The sequence below is a fragment of the Brienomyrus brachyistius genome, chromosome 22, assembly GCF_023856365.1.
Source record: "Brienomyrus brachyistius isolate T26 chromosome 22, BBRACH_0.4, whole genome shotgun sequence".
Lineage (NCBI taxonomy): Eukaryota > Metazoa > Chordata > Actinopteri > Osteoglossiformes > Mormyridae > Brienomyrus > Brienomyrus brachyistius.
Window position 1 is genome coordinate 1986164 of NC_064554.1, and position 16486 is coordinate 2002649.

Below are 16486 nucleotides of genomic sequence, written 5' to 3' on the forward strand. Positions count from 1 at the left end.
TTAGACTTGTAGAAAATACGTGATGATTTTTATTTGTTCCTCATGTTTAAGTTAAGAATAGCAGGGCTGCAGGATTCTGTATAAAATATAAATCGTGATTTTTTTACTCACGATTGAGATGATGATTTTTAATCAGGGTTCTTGAGCAACATGTTTCTTTCTTGATATCTGTCTTTGTATTCAATGGCTCATTTCTACATCCTGATTTCTGTAAAGCAGCAGCGTGAGGTACACAGTGCTAACCACTGCACCACCATGCCGCCCAAAAGTTATTTATTTAAATGTATTTTGAATAACATCTTTACTTAAAAAAGTAATACACCAACAGTCCAAACCAAAATAATGCTTCTACTTTTTTATTGCACCAGTACTTGTAAAATATGTCAAACTCGTTAAAAAAAATTTTTTATGTAAAAAAGAAAATATAAATAAAACGTACAAAATACGGGAAACTCTAAGCACATTCTAAACAGGGCTTATACAGTATGAAATAATTGAGAACATTATTCTTTTTTCTGACACTTTTTGCACAGATATGGCAAACAACTGTCTTTCTCATATTGGGCACATTCAAAATGTGCCCACCTACTGCACATATCACACTGCACCTACAGGTGAGAAAAGCAAAAAAAATAACAATTAGGTACTGTTACGCTCCTCAGTCTAGGGTTGAGGACCGCCAGAAAGGTAAAGGGAAAGGAGAGGGGAAAACGAGACAACCAGGGTATGGGAAAAGGGAACACGGGACACAAAGGGATCTTTTTTTGTATTTTTTTATGTTTATTCACAAAGACCTTCACACACAATAGGGCAACAGACTTCGGGAGTGACACCGGCAAAACAATAAACAAAACACCACTAACGAATACGTCCCAAACTAAGCTAACTCTAAACGAAAAGAAAATGACACAGACTAATCCTAACTCCCTAACCAAAACACAGAATAAGCAACACGTACGCAAACCAAAACAGCCGTCACTCCCTACGCACTTAACAGAAACGGACATACAGAACACCAAAGCCGAAACACAGTATCCGAGGGGCGAAGCAAGAGAGGAGTCAGGAGGAAGGCAATAGATCACAAACCAGAAAGCAGTCAAAACCAAAGGCAAAGGTACAGAGGGATAAGGCAAGAGACGAAAACCGGAAAACCAAAAACTGTCATACACGATCAATCAAAAGAACACAAGCAAACCAATACCGCAAAAACCAACTATGAGCAGAGCTCCCGCTACTCTCCCGCGCCGGCCTTTTCAATTCACAAACGCGGAAGTAGCGTCGAGGCTCGGGGCGTGGCCAGGTCCGGGAGGCGGAGACGAAGGCAGCCGAACAACAATCAGGACAATCCCCCCCCAAACCTTACGGCACGTAATACCCCCCCACACAAGAGCGAACCTGCCAGGTGTTCGCAATCCTCCATAACTGCGGGCATACAAAATAAATAACAAGTAACTAATAGACAGGAAGAACCGGAATCAGGCTCGGGAGAGGGCGTCAGCCACGAGATTAGTGACCCCTTTTTTATGTACGATCTCTAAATTAAACGCCTGGATAATGAGAGCCCAACGCATTAACCGCTGGTTAGTGTTACACATCCGAGCGAGGAAAACCAAAGGATTGTGGTCTGTATACACCACTACCGGACGAGCACTGTCCCCTACATATACTTCAAAATGCTGTAAAGCTAAAAGGAGGGCTAGGGCTTCTTTCTCGATTGTGCTATACGCTAACTGGTGTTTTAAAAATTTCTTGGAGAAGTAGCATATAGGATGGTTCAACCCGTGACTGTCTTCCTGCAGGAGGACGGCACCAGCACCCAATCCACTGGCATCTACTTCTAACTTGAACGGTTTGGCAAAGTCGGGGGCAGCTAGGACGGGGGAACTACTGAGCAACATTTTCACCGAATCGAAAGCACTCTGGCAGTCTGGGGACCACACAAACGGCACCCCCTTACGAAGCAAGTGAGTAAGGGGCATGACAACCTCTGAGAAATTTCGGCAGAAACAACGGTAATACCCTGCCATCCCGAGGAACCGCTTCAGCTCTCGCGGCGTCTTCGGAACGGGGAATAAACGGATAGCCTGGACTTTTATGTCCAGGGGCTTAACCTCGCCTCGACCCACTAATTTCCCCAAATAGCTGACCCTGCCCTGTCCGAATTCACATTTTTCGAGGTTGAGCACCAGCGAAGCCTTTTGTAACCAAACAAACACCTGTTCAAGGGAACTCACATGCTGTTCCCACGAGTCGGAATAAATCACCACATCATCTAGGTAAGCCTCACAATTTTGGACACCACATAATACTTTATGCATCAGCCGCTGGAAGGTGGCTGGGGCATTCCGTAATCCGAAGGGCATGACTGTATATTGGAGGAAGGTGTCAGGGGTAGCGAACGCGGAAATCTCTGAAGCACGGGGGGTCAGTGGAACTTGCCAATAGCCCTTTAATAGGTCCAACTTAGTCACGTATTTTGCAGAACCGATACGGTCAACACAGTCTTCCATACGAGGCAGGGGGTAAGCATCTGGACGAGTCACGGCATTAACCTTCCGATAATCCGTGCAGAACCGGAACGTCCCATCCGGTTTGGGAACAAGCAGGCACGGGGAACACCAAGGACTATTGCTGGGAACAGCAAGACCCGTCTCTACCAGGTAAGCGGTCTCTAGAGATAACACAGCTCTCTTCCGGGGGTTGACCCGGTAGGGATGCTGCTTAACGGGAGCGTGATCACCAACCTCGATATCATGTTCCCCAGCAGGGGTACACGAAGGGGTATCAGCGAACAGGGGTCGGAAGCGATCTACTAGGGACAAAATGTCAGTTTGGGCTGACCCAGGTAAGTGGCTGAGCCGGGACATAAGGTTTTGCAGAGCCTCTGAGTTAGGAAGGCGAGCACAGGGGAGACAATTCCTACCGAGGTGCAAGTCATCAGTCTCTGGCGAGTACTTACTGAGAGACACGACGCCCACAGGAGCGGGGACCGGAACAGAAGTAGGCGAGGGGACGGAGACCGAGCGATCAAGGTACGGTTTCAACATATTTATGTGGCACACGCGAGTCTTCCTCCTGCGGTTTGGGGTCTCTACAACATAGTTGGTGAGACTAAGCCTTTCTAGTACCACATATGGACCTGAGAATTGGGCGCTAAGGGAGGAACCGGGCAACGGGAGAAGGACTAAGACACGATCACCAGGCTGGAAACACCGGGGTTTTGCAGACTTATCAAATTGCCCTTTCATTTTCTTCTGTGCTATTCCCAGAGACTGTCGAGCCAATTCCCTAGCTGTAGACATCCGGTCCCGAAGGGATTTCACAAACTTGGACACATCCTGCGTAGAGGAGGACGCATCGGGGGATAACCACTGCTCCTGTAACGCCTTCAGGGGACCTCGAACAGTGTGGCCAAAGACAAGTCCAGCAGGACTAAACCCGGTCGATTCTTGGACAGCATCGCGTATTGCAAAAAGTAGAAGGGGCACTCCCTCATCCCACTCTCTCCCTGCATCTAAACAAAAGGTACGAAGCATATTTTTGAAGGTTTGATGGAAACGCTCCAGCGCCCCTTGGCTCTCAGGGTGATAGGCGCTGGAGACGGTATGACGTATTCCTAGCTCGCGAACAACTTGTGCGAATAACTTCGACATGAAGTTCGTGCCTTGGTCGGATTGCACACACTTAGGCAGCCCAAAAGTAGTGAAGAACTTAATTAACTGCTTTACTATGACGGGAGTCCGGAGACTACGGACAGGAATAGCTTCCGGGAAACGAGTGGCGGCACACATGAGGGTGAACAAATACATGTTACCCGAACGAGTTTTTGGCAATGGACCTACGCAATCGATCAACACACGCTCAAAAGGTTCGCCAATAGCCGGTATCGGATGTAATGGAACCGGTACAATGGCTTGGTTCGGTTTACCTACCAGCTGACACACACGACAGGTTTTACAATATCTCTTCACGTCCGTATTAACACCTGGCCAAAAAAAATATGCTAAGAGTCGATTTAAGGTTTTTCTAATTCCAAGATGCCCCGAACACGGGTGGTCATGAGCGAGAGACAACACATAATCCCGATATAACCCAGGGACTACCACCTGAAATATAGTAGCCCACTCAAAAGGCGAGTCCGGAGGGGTCCATTTCCTCATTAATACCTGGTTGCGGTAGAAATAGGCTGTGGGGTGGTTCTTTAATTCTTCCTTGTTCACAGCGGAGGTACGACACGCTTCCAATGACAAATCCTCCGCCTGTGCCTTGGTCAAAGCGTCCGTAGTGGAAGGGACCTCAGGGGACACAGCAGGTTCCACGGAGACCAGGGAGTCCGAGTCACAAGTCGAAGGTGTTGGGTCGGACATAAATGTCTCAGCCAGCTGAACGTCGGCGAACTTGCGCTGCTGGGCCCGTGTCAGCACACAAGCCGGGAACACCTGGGGCAGTTCCGCCGCAACGTCATCGGCGCAGATCTCCGGCTCTGGGGCAACTTCAGGAAGGGGAACGATCCTTTTCCCCGCAATGTCATTCCCCAGAATGAACGTGACCCCTGGAACAGGTAGCTGGGACTGGACCGCAACACGCACAAGTCCGGAGAAATCAGGAGTACATAAATATACAGTATGCAACGGAACCGCAGCCACACACAGATCGATACCTTGCACCAGTACGTCGGTGCCACAGTAAGTGGTACCATCTAAAGGTAAAATTCCTTCAATTACGAAAGACTGGGCCGCTCCCGTATCCCGTAGGATAGTTACCGGGTGACGTACCCCGTCTTCACCGAGCGACACAGAACCAGGAAACACAAATGGCTGGAATGTAGGTTCAACAGTTTCACATGTCGGTAACACATTAACACGAGCTGCGATCTGCACCTTTCTGGTCGCTGCACGGGTCTCTTTACGTTTAAGAGCGGGACAAACAGAAATGATGTGACCCACCTCATGGCAATAGAAACACTCTCTTTTCTCTACAGGTGGTGAATAAGAAGCGGACGAAGGAGAGGATATCACAGGACGGGAACCGAGTTTGCGAGGCAAAGGGGTTGGGGTAAACACAGTCTTATGGGTCAGAATAAATTCATCAGCCAGAGTAGCAGCTTCAGCTAAACATGTTACCTTTTGTTCATTCAAGTATACTACTACCCGATCATGAACACAATTTTTAAATTCCTCTAACAGCAATAGTTCCTTGAGTTGCTCAAAGTTGGTAACACCACACGCAGCACACCACTTGTCAAACAACAAAGCTCTCTCACGGGCAAACTCAACATGGGTTTGGCTGGCGGTTTTAACCAGCTTCCGGAAATTCTGCCGGTAAGCCTCAGGTACTAATTCATACGCCCTTAATACGGTAGCCTTAACAATGTCATAATCAAGACTCTGTGCTAACGCCAGAGCCGAGCAAACTTCCTGAGCTTTCCCCACTAACTTGCATTGCAGAAGCAATGACCACAAATGTCTAGGCCAGTTCAAGGTCATAGCAATCTTCTCAAACATAGCGAAATAAGCATCCACCTCATTCTCCCGAAACACAGGAACAAGAGCGATATGGCGACTAACATCAAAGTCAGAATTTCTACCTCCAATTTCCTGGGAGACTGGTGAACCTGAGGGAGAACGAAGGCTAGACCGAGGAGCGTCTGGGGCATCAGCCTGGTCACGGGCGGGCAGGTCGGCTTGAGGGGTTGTACGTGGTGATTGTACTCGACGCGGAAGGGGAACAGGTTTTTGTTCACCCATACCCATTCTGCGCAGTGCCACCTCCTTGTCAGCTTCAACCTCCACTTCCCGGACACGGAGTAACTGAGCCTGGTACTCCTGCCTTTTAATCTCCAGTTCCAGCTCCCTAAGTCGAATTGTCAGCAGCAGATCCTCCCTGGCTGAGCGTAGATCGCCGAGATCCATGCGGATCCCTGTTCCCAGATCAACGCTGCCGGCTTCCGCCGTAGCTGTCAACGGTACGGGAGTGGGTGCAACCAGGGGCGCCGCTAAGGGGGGGAAAGTTGGGACAATTCTAAGGGCCCACGCCCTTTAGGGGCCCCCAGAGATCTGAATGGGTGTGGTAGGGGGGCCCAACCTCATATTTTGTCATAGGGCCCAAAATTGCTAGCGGCGCCCCTGGGTGCAACACTCGGCGAGCCGCCTAACTCGGGTAGGATACCCTGCCGAATCAGCTCGTCCTGCAACGCTTGTTTTATAACCCGCTTAGAGGCTTCAGCGGGGACCGAAACATTAAAGAAGTCTGCTATTCCTAGCAGATCGTCCTTACGGCACTTATCAAACTGTTCGAGTGTGGGGTAGAGGGTGAAAGCAACGAGATCGAACCGAGCCATTTCCACCACACAACCACACACCCCCCCCACACAAAATAAACCGCCAGGCAAACACCAGAAAAAAGAAAGGAACGGACGAGCCCCCAATTTCTGTTACGCTCCTCAGTCTAGGGTTGAGGACCACCAGAAAGGTAAAGGGAAAGGAGAGGGGAAAACGAGACAACCAGGGTATGGGAAAAGGGAACACGGGACACAAAGGGATCTTTTTTTGTATTTTTTTATGTTTATTCACAAAGACCTTCACGCACAATAGGGCAACAGACTTCGGGAGTGACACCGGCAAAACAATAAACAAAACACCACTAACGAATACGTCCCAAACTAAGCTAACTCTAAACGAAAAGAAAATGACACAGACTAATCCTAACTCCCTAACCAAAACACAGAATAAGCAACACGTACGCAAACCAAAACAGCCGTCACTCCCTACGCACTTAACAGAAACGGACATACAGAACACCAAAGCCGAAACACAGTATCCGAGGGGCGAAGCAAGAGAGGAGTCAGGAGGAAGGCAATAGATCACAAACCAGAAAGCAGTCAAAACCAAAGGCAAAGGTACAGAGGGATAAGGCAAGAGACGAAAACCGGAAAACCAAAAACTGTCATACACGATCAATCAAAAGAACACAAGCAAACCAATACCACAAAAACCAACTATGAGCAGAGCTCCCGCTACTCTCCCGCGCCGGCCTTTTCAATTCACAAACGCGGAAGTAGCGTCGAGGTTCGGGGCGTGGCCAGGTCCGGGAGGCGGAGACGAAGGCAGCCGAACAACAATCAGGACAATCCCCCCCCAAACCTTACGGCACGTAACAGTACATATAATTACACAATGAGACAAATTATATGTCACTATGCAGACATGCTAAAGTCAATTAATAGTACAAAACACACATTCTTTTATACATTACCATTTCAATCATGCTCTTATCAGCATCAGTTTCCAGCAATGAGCAAAGCACACAAAAGTCATCTGCATTCCCTAGAAACAATGTTTTTTTATAAGGTTTAAAACTGTTGTGATTCTATACGAGTACATTATCGCACACTCTGTATATTTCACGTGAGTAAAAATGCACATGTATTTTATTTGTTGTATTAAATTGAAAGAAATTTGATATTTACTTTAAAGTTATAGTTTTATATTTAATATTATTAAGTAGGAACTCTGTCACGACAACCAGGACCGAGCGATCGGGATCCGGGTATGCTAGCCGCTAAGCGCTTGATTTGGATAAACCAAACAGAGGCACTGAAAGGGACAGGCAAGAGGCAAGGTCGAAAGACAGGCAGGGAGGTCGTAAGCCAGGGGGTCAGTCCTACAAGGAAGCTCAAGACAGGAACACACAAGGGTGCGGGAACAGGACGAGCAGGAGCAGGTTGGGAGGACGGATCAGGTACCGGGAAGGGTCTGGAACAGGAGAGAGAGAGGGGTAAGGAGGAGACACTAGGTAAACAGGCAGGGTTGGGTATCAGGGAGAGACAATCGACAAGAAAGTGCTTGGTATGGCTTCTATACATCAGCGCAATACTTCGCAACGTGTAAGTGACGTCTGACTGGTTTTAACTCTAGGCTCATTCTGCGCAATGAGCCGCAGCCGGTGGTGTCCGCCTGCGTGGGCGTGACAGTACCCCCCCCCGACGGCCGCCTCCTGGAGGCCGAGGGCACTTGCGGGGACGACCCCGAGGGCGCGGAGCAGGACGGGAGGGGTTGGCCAGGTGAAAAGCCGCCTTGAGCTCTGGGTCGACCACCACGCTGGCCGGCACCCAGCTGCTGTCCTCCGCGGGTTCCCCCTCCCAGTGCACCAAATATTGGAGCTGACCGCCCCGTCGGCGAGAGTCTAGGAGGACACGGGCTCGGGGGGTCGGATCATCCTCCGGCATGTCCTCCGGGGAATCCTCCTGCGGAGGGACTTCGGGTCGCAGGGGACAGAGCTTTACTGGTTTGAGGAGAGACGCGTGAAAGGTAGGGCAGATACGGTAAACCTTGGGGAGCTGCAAGCGGTAGGCCACCTGACCCACTCGCCGCAGGATGCGGAAAGGGCCGAGGAACCGGCCGGTCAGTTTTTTACATCCAGGTAGCCGCAGGTTTCGTGTAGACAACCATACAAGCTGACCCACCCGATACGTGGGTCCCGCTCGACGCCGTCGATCCGCCTGAAGTTTCTCCTTTTGCACGTGGGACGTCAGTGCTCGTTGGACCTGCTGCCACGCCCGTCGGCCGTCCTGGAACCACTTCTCCACGCTAGGCACAGGTCCCTCCGGGGAGTCCCAAGGAAAGAGCTTGGGCTGGTAGCCTAACACACATTGGAATGGGGAAATCTGCGTGACGGGACTCACCCGGGAGTTGAGGGCGTACTCCACCCATACCAGATAGGTGGTCCACTTGGAGGGCTCGGCTCGGCAGGCGAGACGTAGAGCCTTCACCACCTCCTGGTTTGTCCGTTCGGCGAGACCGTTAGACTGGGGATGATATGCAGAGGACAGGCTGAGAGAAATGTCTAGCTTACGGCACATCTCCTTGAAGACCCGGGAGTTGAACTGGGGTCCCCGGTCACTGACGATGTCCTCAGGGATTCCGTAGTATCGGAATAGCTGCTGGATTAGAATGTCGGCGACCTCGGAAGCAGATGGCAACTTAGGGAGAGCGACGAGGCGACACATCTTTGAGAATCTATCTACAATCGTAAATATAATGGTTCGTCCTGCAGAGCGTGGAAGATCTGTAATGAAATCCATGGCCAAGTGGGACCATGGACGGGCGGGGACAGGTAAGGGGTGCAGCAGGCCGGCGGGCGCCTGAGGTGGAGTCTTCATTCGGGCGCACTCGGGGCAGGACTCCACGTATCCAGTCACCTGTTTCCGCCAGTCGGGCCACCAGAATTTTCGAGACACGAGATGTAGTGTGGCGGCGATACCTGGATGTCCGGTTCCCCGTTGTGCATGGATCCAATTGAGCAGGGCCTCCCGATGCTTCCGTGCAACAAACTGGAGTCCCCGTGGGCAACCTGGAGGGGGAGCCCTCACCTCGTTCTCTCGTCGGATGTCCTCCTCCAGGTCCCAGGAAATAGTAGAAGTGAAGCAGGCAGGGCTGAGAATGGGCTCTGTCCGTTCAGCACTGACGGGGGGGTCGAACTGCCGAGATAGTGCATCTGCTTTCATGTTCCGGTTTCCTGGGAGGTAACGGACCTGGAACTCGAATCTGGAGAACCACTGGGCCCAGCGAACTTGCCGAGCTGAGAGGCGTTTGGCTGACTGGAGGTATTCTAGGTTGCGGTGATCCGTGAACACCACGAACGGGTGACGGGCCCCCTCCAACCAGTGTCTCCATTCTTCTAGCGCCAGACGGATGGCGAGCAGCTCCCTTTCACCTATGGGGTAATTATGTTCAGCAGGGGTTAGCTTCTTCGAGTAATACGCACACGGGTGCCGTCGTCCGGTTTGGGGATTTCTCTGGAGAAGCACCGCGCCTACTCCGGACTCGGAGGCATCTACCTCCACCTCGAAGGGAAGGTCGGGCTGTGGCTGAGCGAGGACGGGGGCGGAGCAGAAGGCTCTCGAGCTTTCTGAAGGCGGCATCGGCCTCCGTGGTCCAGATCCATCGTGTGGCTGTACTACGAGTCAGGGAGGTGAGAGGTGCCGCCACCTGGCTAAAGTTACGGATAAACCTCCTGTAAAAGTTAGCGAACCCAAGGAAGCGTTGCAGCTCCTTCAGGTTGCGAGGCGGTTGCCAGTTGCGAATCGCTGCCACCTTCTTCTCCTCCATGGCGACGGTTCCTTGTCCAATGAGGTAACCTAGGAATTGTATCTGGGTTTGATTGAACTCACACTTCTTGAGCTTCGCGTAGAGGTAATGTTCCCTTAGCTTCTGTAGGACCTGCCGGACGTGTTGGTGGTGTAGTTGTTCGTCCGGTGAGTAGATCAGTATATCATCGATATACACCACCACACAGCGATGAATGAGGTCCTTGAACACCTCATTCATAAAGGCCTGAAAGATAGAGGGACTGTTAGCTAAACCGTACGGCATCACGAGATACTCGTACTGCCCCCTACTGGTGATGAACGAGGTTTTCCATTCATCCCCCTCCCGGATTCGGATAAGGTTGTAAGCACTGCGTAGGTCGAGTTTGGTGAAGACCCGCGCCTCTCGCAGCTGCTCTAGGGAGGAGGGAATCAGTGGAAGGGGCTCTCTCCGTTTCACCGTGATGGCATTCAGGGCCCGGTAGTCGATGCAGGGACGTAGTCCTCCATCCTTCTTCTTAACAAAGAAGAAACCCGCGGAGTAGGGAGACGTGGAGGGCCGGATGATTCCCTGCTTCAGGCTCTCCTGGATATAGGTGTCCAATGAGTCCTGCTCCTGGAGTGAGACTGGGTACAATCTACCCTTAGGGGGCTTAGCCCCCTCCACGGTCTCGATGGCGCAGTCACACTCACGATGGGGCGGTAGGGCGAATGCTCTTGCCTTGCTAAAGACGTCCTGGTACTCCTGGTAAGCCTCCGGGAGCTGACTGAGGTCTTCGGGTCTGGGGCTCTCGACGTTGGAGGTCCTACAAGGAACAGACATACAGGCAGACTGGCATGCAGTGGACCACTCAGCTAGCTCGCCTGTCCTCCAATCGAGTCTGGGATTATGAAGGAGTAGCCAGGGGTACCCCAAAATTATGGGGTCCTTAGCTCTGGGTAGGACATACATAGTTGTCTCCTCCCTATGGAGGACTCCGATGCGCAGAGTAAAGGGGCGAGTGCAGTAAGTGATGGTCCCCTCCTTCATCTGTTCTCCAGTCACTCCGAACACTGCGAGAGGTTTCGCAAGCCTCTGCAAGGGCAGCCCTAATTGGCGTGTGAGAGAGAGACTGATAAAGTTCCCGGCCGCACCGCTATAAACCAACGCCTGAATTGAGGGTCCTCGTTCTTCGGTCCCAATGCTCACCGGAACGGTAAGTTGTCTGCGGGTGAGGGATACAGCAGGCGGATCGCCTCCTGGAAGCGTCTCCTTTGTTAGGCGAGGGCGCCCGGGGTAGGTTCGGAGTGGGTGTTCTGCCTCTCCATAGCAGAGGCATGTACCCGCCTGGATACGCTGCTCTGCCGCAGGGATCGGCGTTCATCCTAGCTGCTTAGGTTCGGGTGTTTCCGAACCTGACGTCAGCGAGACGCGACGAGCCTCGCTTCGGAGCCGGCGGTGACGGCGATCCCTCACCGTGTTGTCCAGCCGCACACCTAAGTGGACGAAGTTATCGAAGGTTACTGCTTCCCCTCGCGAAGCGAGCTCATCCTGGAGTTCCTGGTTAAGACCGCGGCGGAAGATCGTAAGGAGAGCATCGTCCGTCCACTGGAGCCCCGCAGCGATGGTGCGAAACTCTATGGAGAAATCCGCTGCGGAGCGATTCCCCTGCCGACACTCCAGGAGACGATCTCCGGTCAGGCGCCCGGCAGCCGGATGGTCGAATACCTCGACCAGAGCGCGGTGGAAGTCCTGGGTTGACTCAATGAGCGGGCTGTGAGTTGTCCACAATGCCGTCGCCCACTCTCGTGCGCGGCCGGTGAGGAGCGACACTACGAACCGCACCTCTGCCGCCTGGGTGGTGAACATCTCGGGGTGTTCCTCAACATAAATGCCGCATTGCATTAGGAAGCCGCGGCATTGGTCGGGATCCCCGTCATAACGTTCAGGAACCGGGATCGGAGCGGACGTCTTTTGGCGAAGTGGGGATGCTGGACGTGGGGTTTGGGCTGCCTGCGCTGCTAGGAATTGCTCTACAGCTGACAGGCGAGCCTCAAAACGAGCGCGGCTTGCTGGATCCATATGCCAACGGCGAAGTATTCTGTCACGACAACCAGGACCGAGCGATCGGGATCCGGGTATGCTAGCCGCTAAGCGCTTGATTTGGATAAACCAAACAGAGGCACTGAAAGGGACAGGCAAGAGGCAAGGTCGAAAGACAGGCAGGGAGGTCGTAAGCCAGGGGGTCAGTCCTACAAGGAAGCTCAAGACAGGAACACACAAGGGTGCGGGAACAGGACGAGCAGGAGCAGGTTGGGAGGACGGATCAGGTACCGGGAAGGGTCTGGAACGGGAGAGAGAGAGGGGGGTAAGGAGGAGACACTAGGTAAACAGGCAGGGTTGGGTATCAGGGAGAGACAATCGACAAGAAAGTGCTTGGTATGGCTTCTATACATCAGCGCAATACTTCGCAACGTGTAAGTGACGTCTGACTGGTTTTAACTCTAGGCTCATTCTGCGCAATGAGCCGCAGCCGGTGGTGTCCGCCTGCGTGGGCGTGACAAACTCCTTGTAGTCCATTTTTTAATTTGCTTTCACTAAGTGTTTGATTCTACTCACCTTTACACTGGAGCAGTGCACAGGCTACTTCAAGTCTTGCCTTGTTTATTGCTTGTGGAGATGTCTTGACACCACTGATGTCTCCCCTCTCAAGATAATGTTCAGAAAACTGCAAAATTGCATTACATTTTAGTGTGTTCAGTATAAGTATAATTTACTTATAAATGCCAAAAATAATAGTACAAAATGTTAACCATCAGTGCTAAAATGCCACAGCTGCTGGAATCAGCCTGCTTGTTGTGCTGCATAGCTTGTACTGTCCAATTTGCTCCATGGTCTCCACAGTCTGTCGTCCTCAAGAAATTCCTAATTATTGTAAAAAATAATAATAAATTAAATGTGTTAAATGCAGAGGTCACATTTCATTTGTGATGCACTGTGTGATGTCTTGTGGTATGTTCACAATGACAAATGATCACTTTTAGTGACAGCTTCAGCTCAATTTCCGTTACATAAAATGCCTTAAACTTTGCTCTGTATTGCAACAGTCAATTTAGACACCTTTAGACAGAACTGTTACCTCCAGTTGTGAAACCTGCGCTCATAAGCACCTTCATTTTCCAATGGATCGATCAGCACAAGAACTTTTTCACACATGTTGACAATCTGAAAATATTCAGTGCAGTTGTGTTATTCTCTCTACATTTATTTTTATTTAGCAGATGCTTTATCCAAAGAGTATGAATTTTGCTGCATTAGCCGTCAAGTAAAATATATATAGTCAAAATACATGCAAATAATATTTCATTAATGTCAATTATATTGCGTTATAGAAGAAGCAAAAAATGTGACCATACCAATACAATCCAATGAGCTCCAACATTTACAGGACATATCCAAATTCCCTCCTCTGGAAACTTCATCTGAAGAACAGGTTCAATTCCAAGTTATCATTAATTATTGTTATAGATAATCACTAATATAGATGCTGTGAAAAATTAGTTACCTTTCTGAGTCTCTGGAACTGTCCAGAAAAAAGTGATGTTGCAACAACAGCACAGACTTGATAAACAGGTTTCTGTTGAACACAAAATTATTTTAACACTAAATTATAGTACAAGAAATATTAAACAAAAGTTACATAAATATGATTCCCACTTGCCTGCTGTTTTTCAATGAGAATGAACAAGTATGCATCAATAACCTGAAGTATAGAAAACAAATTTAATAACAATTTTAGATATTCTTTTTTAATACATTTATAACTAAGCAGTCTCTTACCTCATCAGCCAACCATTCATTCCCATGCAGTGTTCGGAAAGATGTATCATACAATTTGTATGGTCCAACAACTGCTTCCACCTGGCCATGATCTTCGGCAGACCAGAGCATTCTAACTAAAAACGCAAAATACATGTTAAACCACAGAGATTTTTGTAGAGTCCCTGCACTACTGTAATATGGCCAAAAGTATACCGACGCCACAATGTCATAATTATATGTGCTTGTTTAACATTTATTTTCAAACATGTTCAAGGCTAGCCTCAGTAAGCCTCTGTTTGGGATCTAATGTCACAAAAAGGACATTTTAAAACAGTTGTGAAAAGCTGAACCCACATAATTGTCTTTACATGCTGGAACAAAGATTTCCCTTATTGCTTGATCAAATCCGTTGGAATGGTTATCCACATACTTTTGGCAATATACTGTAGAAGAAAACCAGTGACTAACGGGTCAAAATGGCCAGCAGGCCAACATATTGTATTACACAACCAGTGACCAACGGGTCAAAATGGCCAACAAGCCAACATATTGTATTACACAACCAGTGACCAACGGGTCAAAATGGCCAACAGGCCAAAATATTGTATTACACAACCAGTGACCAACGGGTCAAAATGGACAACAGGCCAAAATATTGTATTACACAACCAGTGACCAACGGGTCAAAATGGCCAACAAGGCAACATATTGTATTACACAACCAGTGACCAACGGGTCAAAATGGCCAACAGGCCAACATATTGTATTACACAACCAGTGACCAACGGGTCAAAATGGCCAACAAGCCAACATATTGTATTACACAACCAGTGACCAACGGGTCAAAATGGCCAACAAGCCAACATATTGTATTACACAACCAGTGACCAATGGGTCAAAATGGCCAACAGGCCAACATATTGTATTACACAACCAGTGACCAACGGGTCAAAATGGCCAACATGACCAGGCCAAACCCCTTTTTCATGCAAACAAACTTGGGTAGGCCAAACAAATGACCAATGGGTCAAACATGCACAAATAGAACTACAACCTCTTTCTTGTAAGCTTTCCTTTGAATTTTTTTCCTTTGAAAGATTTAAGATTTCACATAGTTATACAACAAAATGTAACAAAACTGTCTATATTCGTAGACAGTATTTTGAAAAATAATGTAGAATAAAACTATTAAAAGTACATACAATGGGGAAAAAAAGAGCACATACAGTCTGTTAGGTAGTGATTTTGCTCTTACCCCTCTTGTTTCATGGAGGATTTTAACATCTTTTCTTGCAGAAAAATGAATTACTGAAGGCCTCTGTGGCCTCTCTGTCAGAGGCTCTGGGCTAGAGGGAGGTTTACTGGTCTTACACTCTTCTGGCACCTTGTGTGATTCCTGACTTGGGACATCAGTTTGGCTCCTTCTGTATGGCTTGATGTGGTTTACATTGTATTTGTTCTTTAAAGTTGCCCCTTTAGAAATAGACAGTGTAACCAGCTTGCCACATATTGCCTGGATGACATAAGGTCCAGTAAAATCCGGTTCCGTTCTTCCTCCCTTCCGTCCCTGCTTCCTCATGTTGAACAGAAGCACCTCATCTCCAACATGATAATCTGTGTTTTGGTACTTCTTTTGTATTCGTTTAGCATATGCCTGCTTCTGTTTTTCCTGTGACTTGGAGATGTTTTCAGCTGTTGTTGTTTTTATTGTCTCAACCACCTTATTTTTTTCATCAAAAAACATGCCATAGCTTTTCTCATCGGGAAGAATAATTGTGGAAAGCTGAAGTGGAAAAACATTCACAGCAAATTATTATTATTCATAGATCATGACAAAAAATATTATTTTTTAAATCATTAAGAACAATGCAATTTGCTGTTTCAAGATATGAACATCCATGACTTATTTCTGTTAAAGTTTGACTTCTTAAATAACTACTTGTCAGTCATGAGAAACTTTTCAACACACATGATCCGATCTTGCCACAAATCATTAAGATTTTATAAAGCACTCCAGAAACAAACCTACAGGCATGTCAACAGGAACCTCAGAGGGGAAAACTGCCTCCCTTCCATACATTAACAGAAAAGGAGAGAATTTTGTGGTGGTGTGGATTTTAGATCTAAGAGAAAACAATGTAGCATCCAAGAAGACATCCCAGTTGTTCTGCTTCTCATTGACCAATTTTTTCAGAGCCCTAAGATGTAAGATAAGAAATGCAAAAATGAGATAAATTCTGCCTCAGAGAGTTTTGAATTTCTTGCTCTGATCATGGACTGCATAACATACTGAGATCAATTATATTAAATAAATATGAATATAGAATAAATATTAAGGGATTTATTGTCAAAAATATCAATAATTCATTATGTAATGTTAAAAGACTAGAACCTGTCTCACACAATTCTAAAAAAACCTCAAAAACAGACTTGCTGTTTTATGTTATCATTTGTTTTCTCATCCAGGCCATTGGTTTGGGGATGATATGCAGCAGTGACACTTCTTTCAATACCCAAAATTTTACAAAGGCTGTTGTTGAGCTAAAAAAAATGTTGTTAGAACAAATACAATCAAAGCAGAAAGAAATAATTCCTGG

General features: G+C 48.3%; 1 protein-coding gene and 2 long non-coding RNA genes across 3 annotated transcripts; all 3 read right to left on the reverse strand.

The window, feature by feature from the left end:
* Positions 1–454: 454 nt before the first annotated feature.
* On the reverse strand, positions 455–13203 carry LOC125717767 (uncharacterized). The gene is made up of 4 exons (XR_007384608.1): positions 12881–13203; positions 12687–12795; positions 7255–7325; positions 455–608 (listed from the first exon to the last, which is right to left on the reverse strand). It is a non-coding gene; the product is annotated as an uncharacterized LOC125717767 (long non-coding RNA).
* Positions 13204–13230: 27 nt separating this feature from the next.
* LOC125717769 (uncharacterized) lies at positions 13231–13711 on the reverse strand. Its single transcript, XR_007384611.1, has 3 exons — positions 13633–13711; positions 13484–13549; positions 13231–13292 (listed from the first exon to the last, which is right to left on the reverse strand). It is a non-coding gene; the product is annotated as an uncharacterized LOC125717769 (long non-coding RNA).
* Positions 13712–13746: 35 nt separating this feature from the next.
* LOC125717765 (uncharacterized) lies at positions 13747–16174 on the reverse strand. The gene is made up of 4 exons (XM_048991020.1): positions 15919–16174; positions 15145–15672; positions 13908–14023; positions 13747–13830 (listed from the first exon to the last, which is right to left on the reverse strand). Exons 1-4 carry the CDS (start codon positions 15967–15969, stop codon positions 13764–13766), a joined length of 762 nt encoding a protein of 253 aa, XP_048846977.1. The 5' UTR covers positions 15970–16174; the 3' UTR covers positions 13747–13763.
* Positions 16175–16486: the final 312 nt, after the last annotated feature.

Excerpts from the sequence above, each read along its gene's own strand:
- LOC125717765 (XM_048991020.1), bottom strand. The coding sequence starts at position 15,969 with ATGTATGGAAGGGAGGCAGTTTTCCCCTCTGAGGTTCCTGTTGACATG. Across the intron at positions 15,673-15,918 it reads AGGTTCCTGTTGACATGCCT|CTTTCCACAATTATTCTTCC; the intron begins GTAGGTTTGTTT and ends TTTCCACTTCAG. Across the intron at positions 14,024-15,144 it reads TCCTCCATGAAACAAGAGGG|TTAGAATGCTCTGGTCTGCC; the intron begins GTAAGAGCAAAA and ends TTGCGTTTTTAG.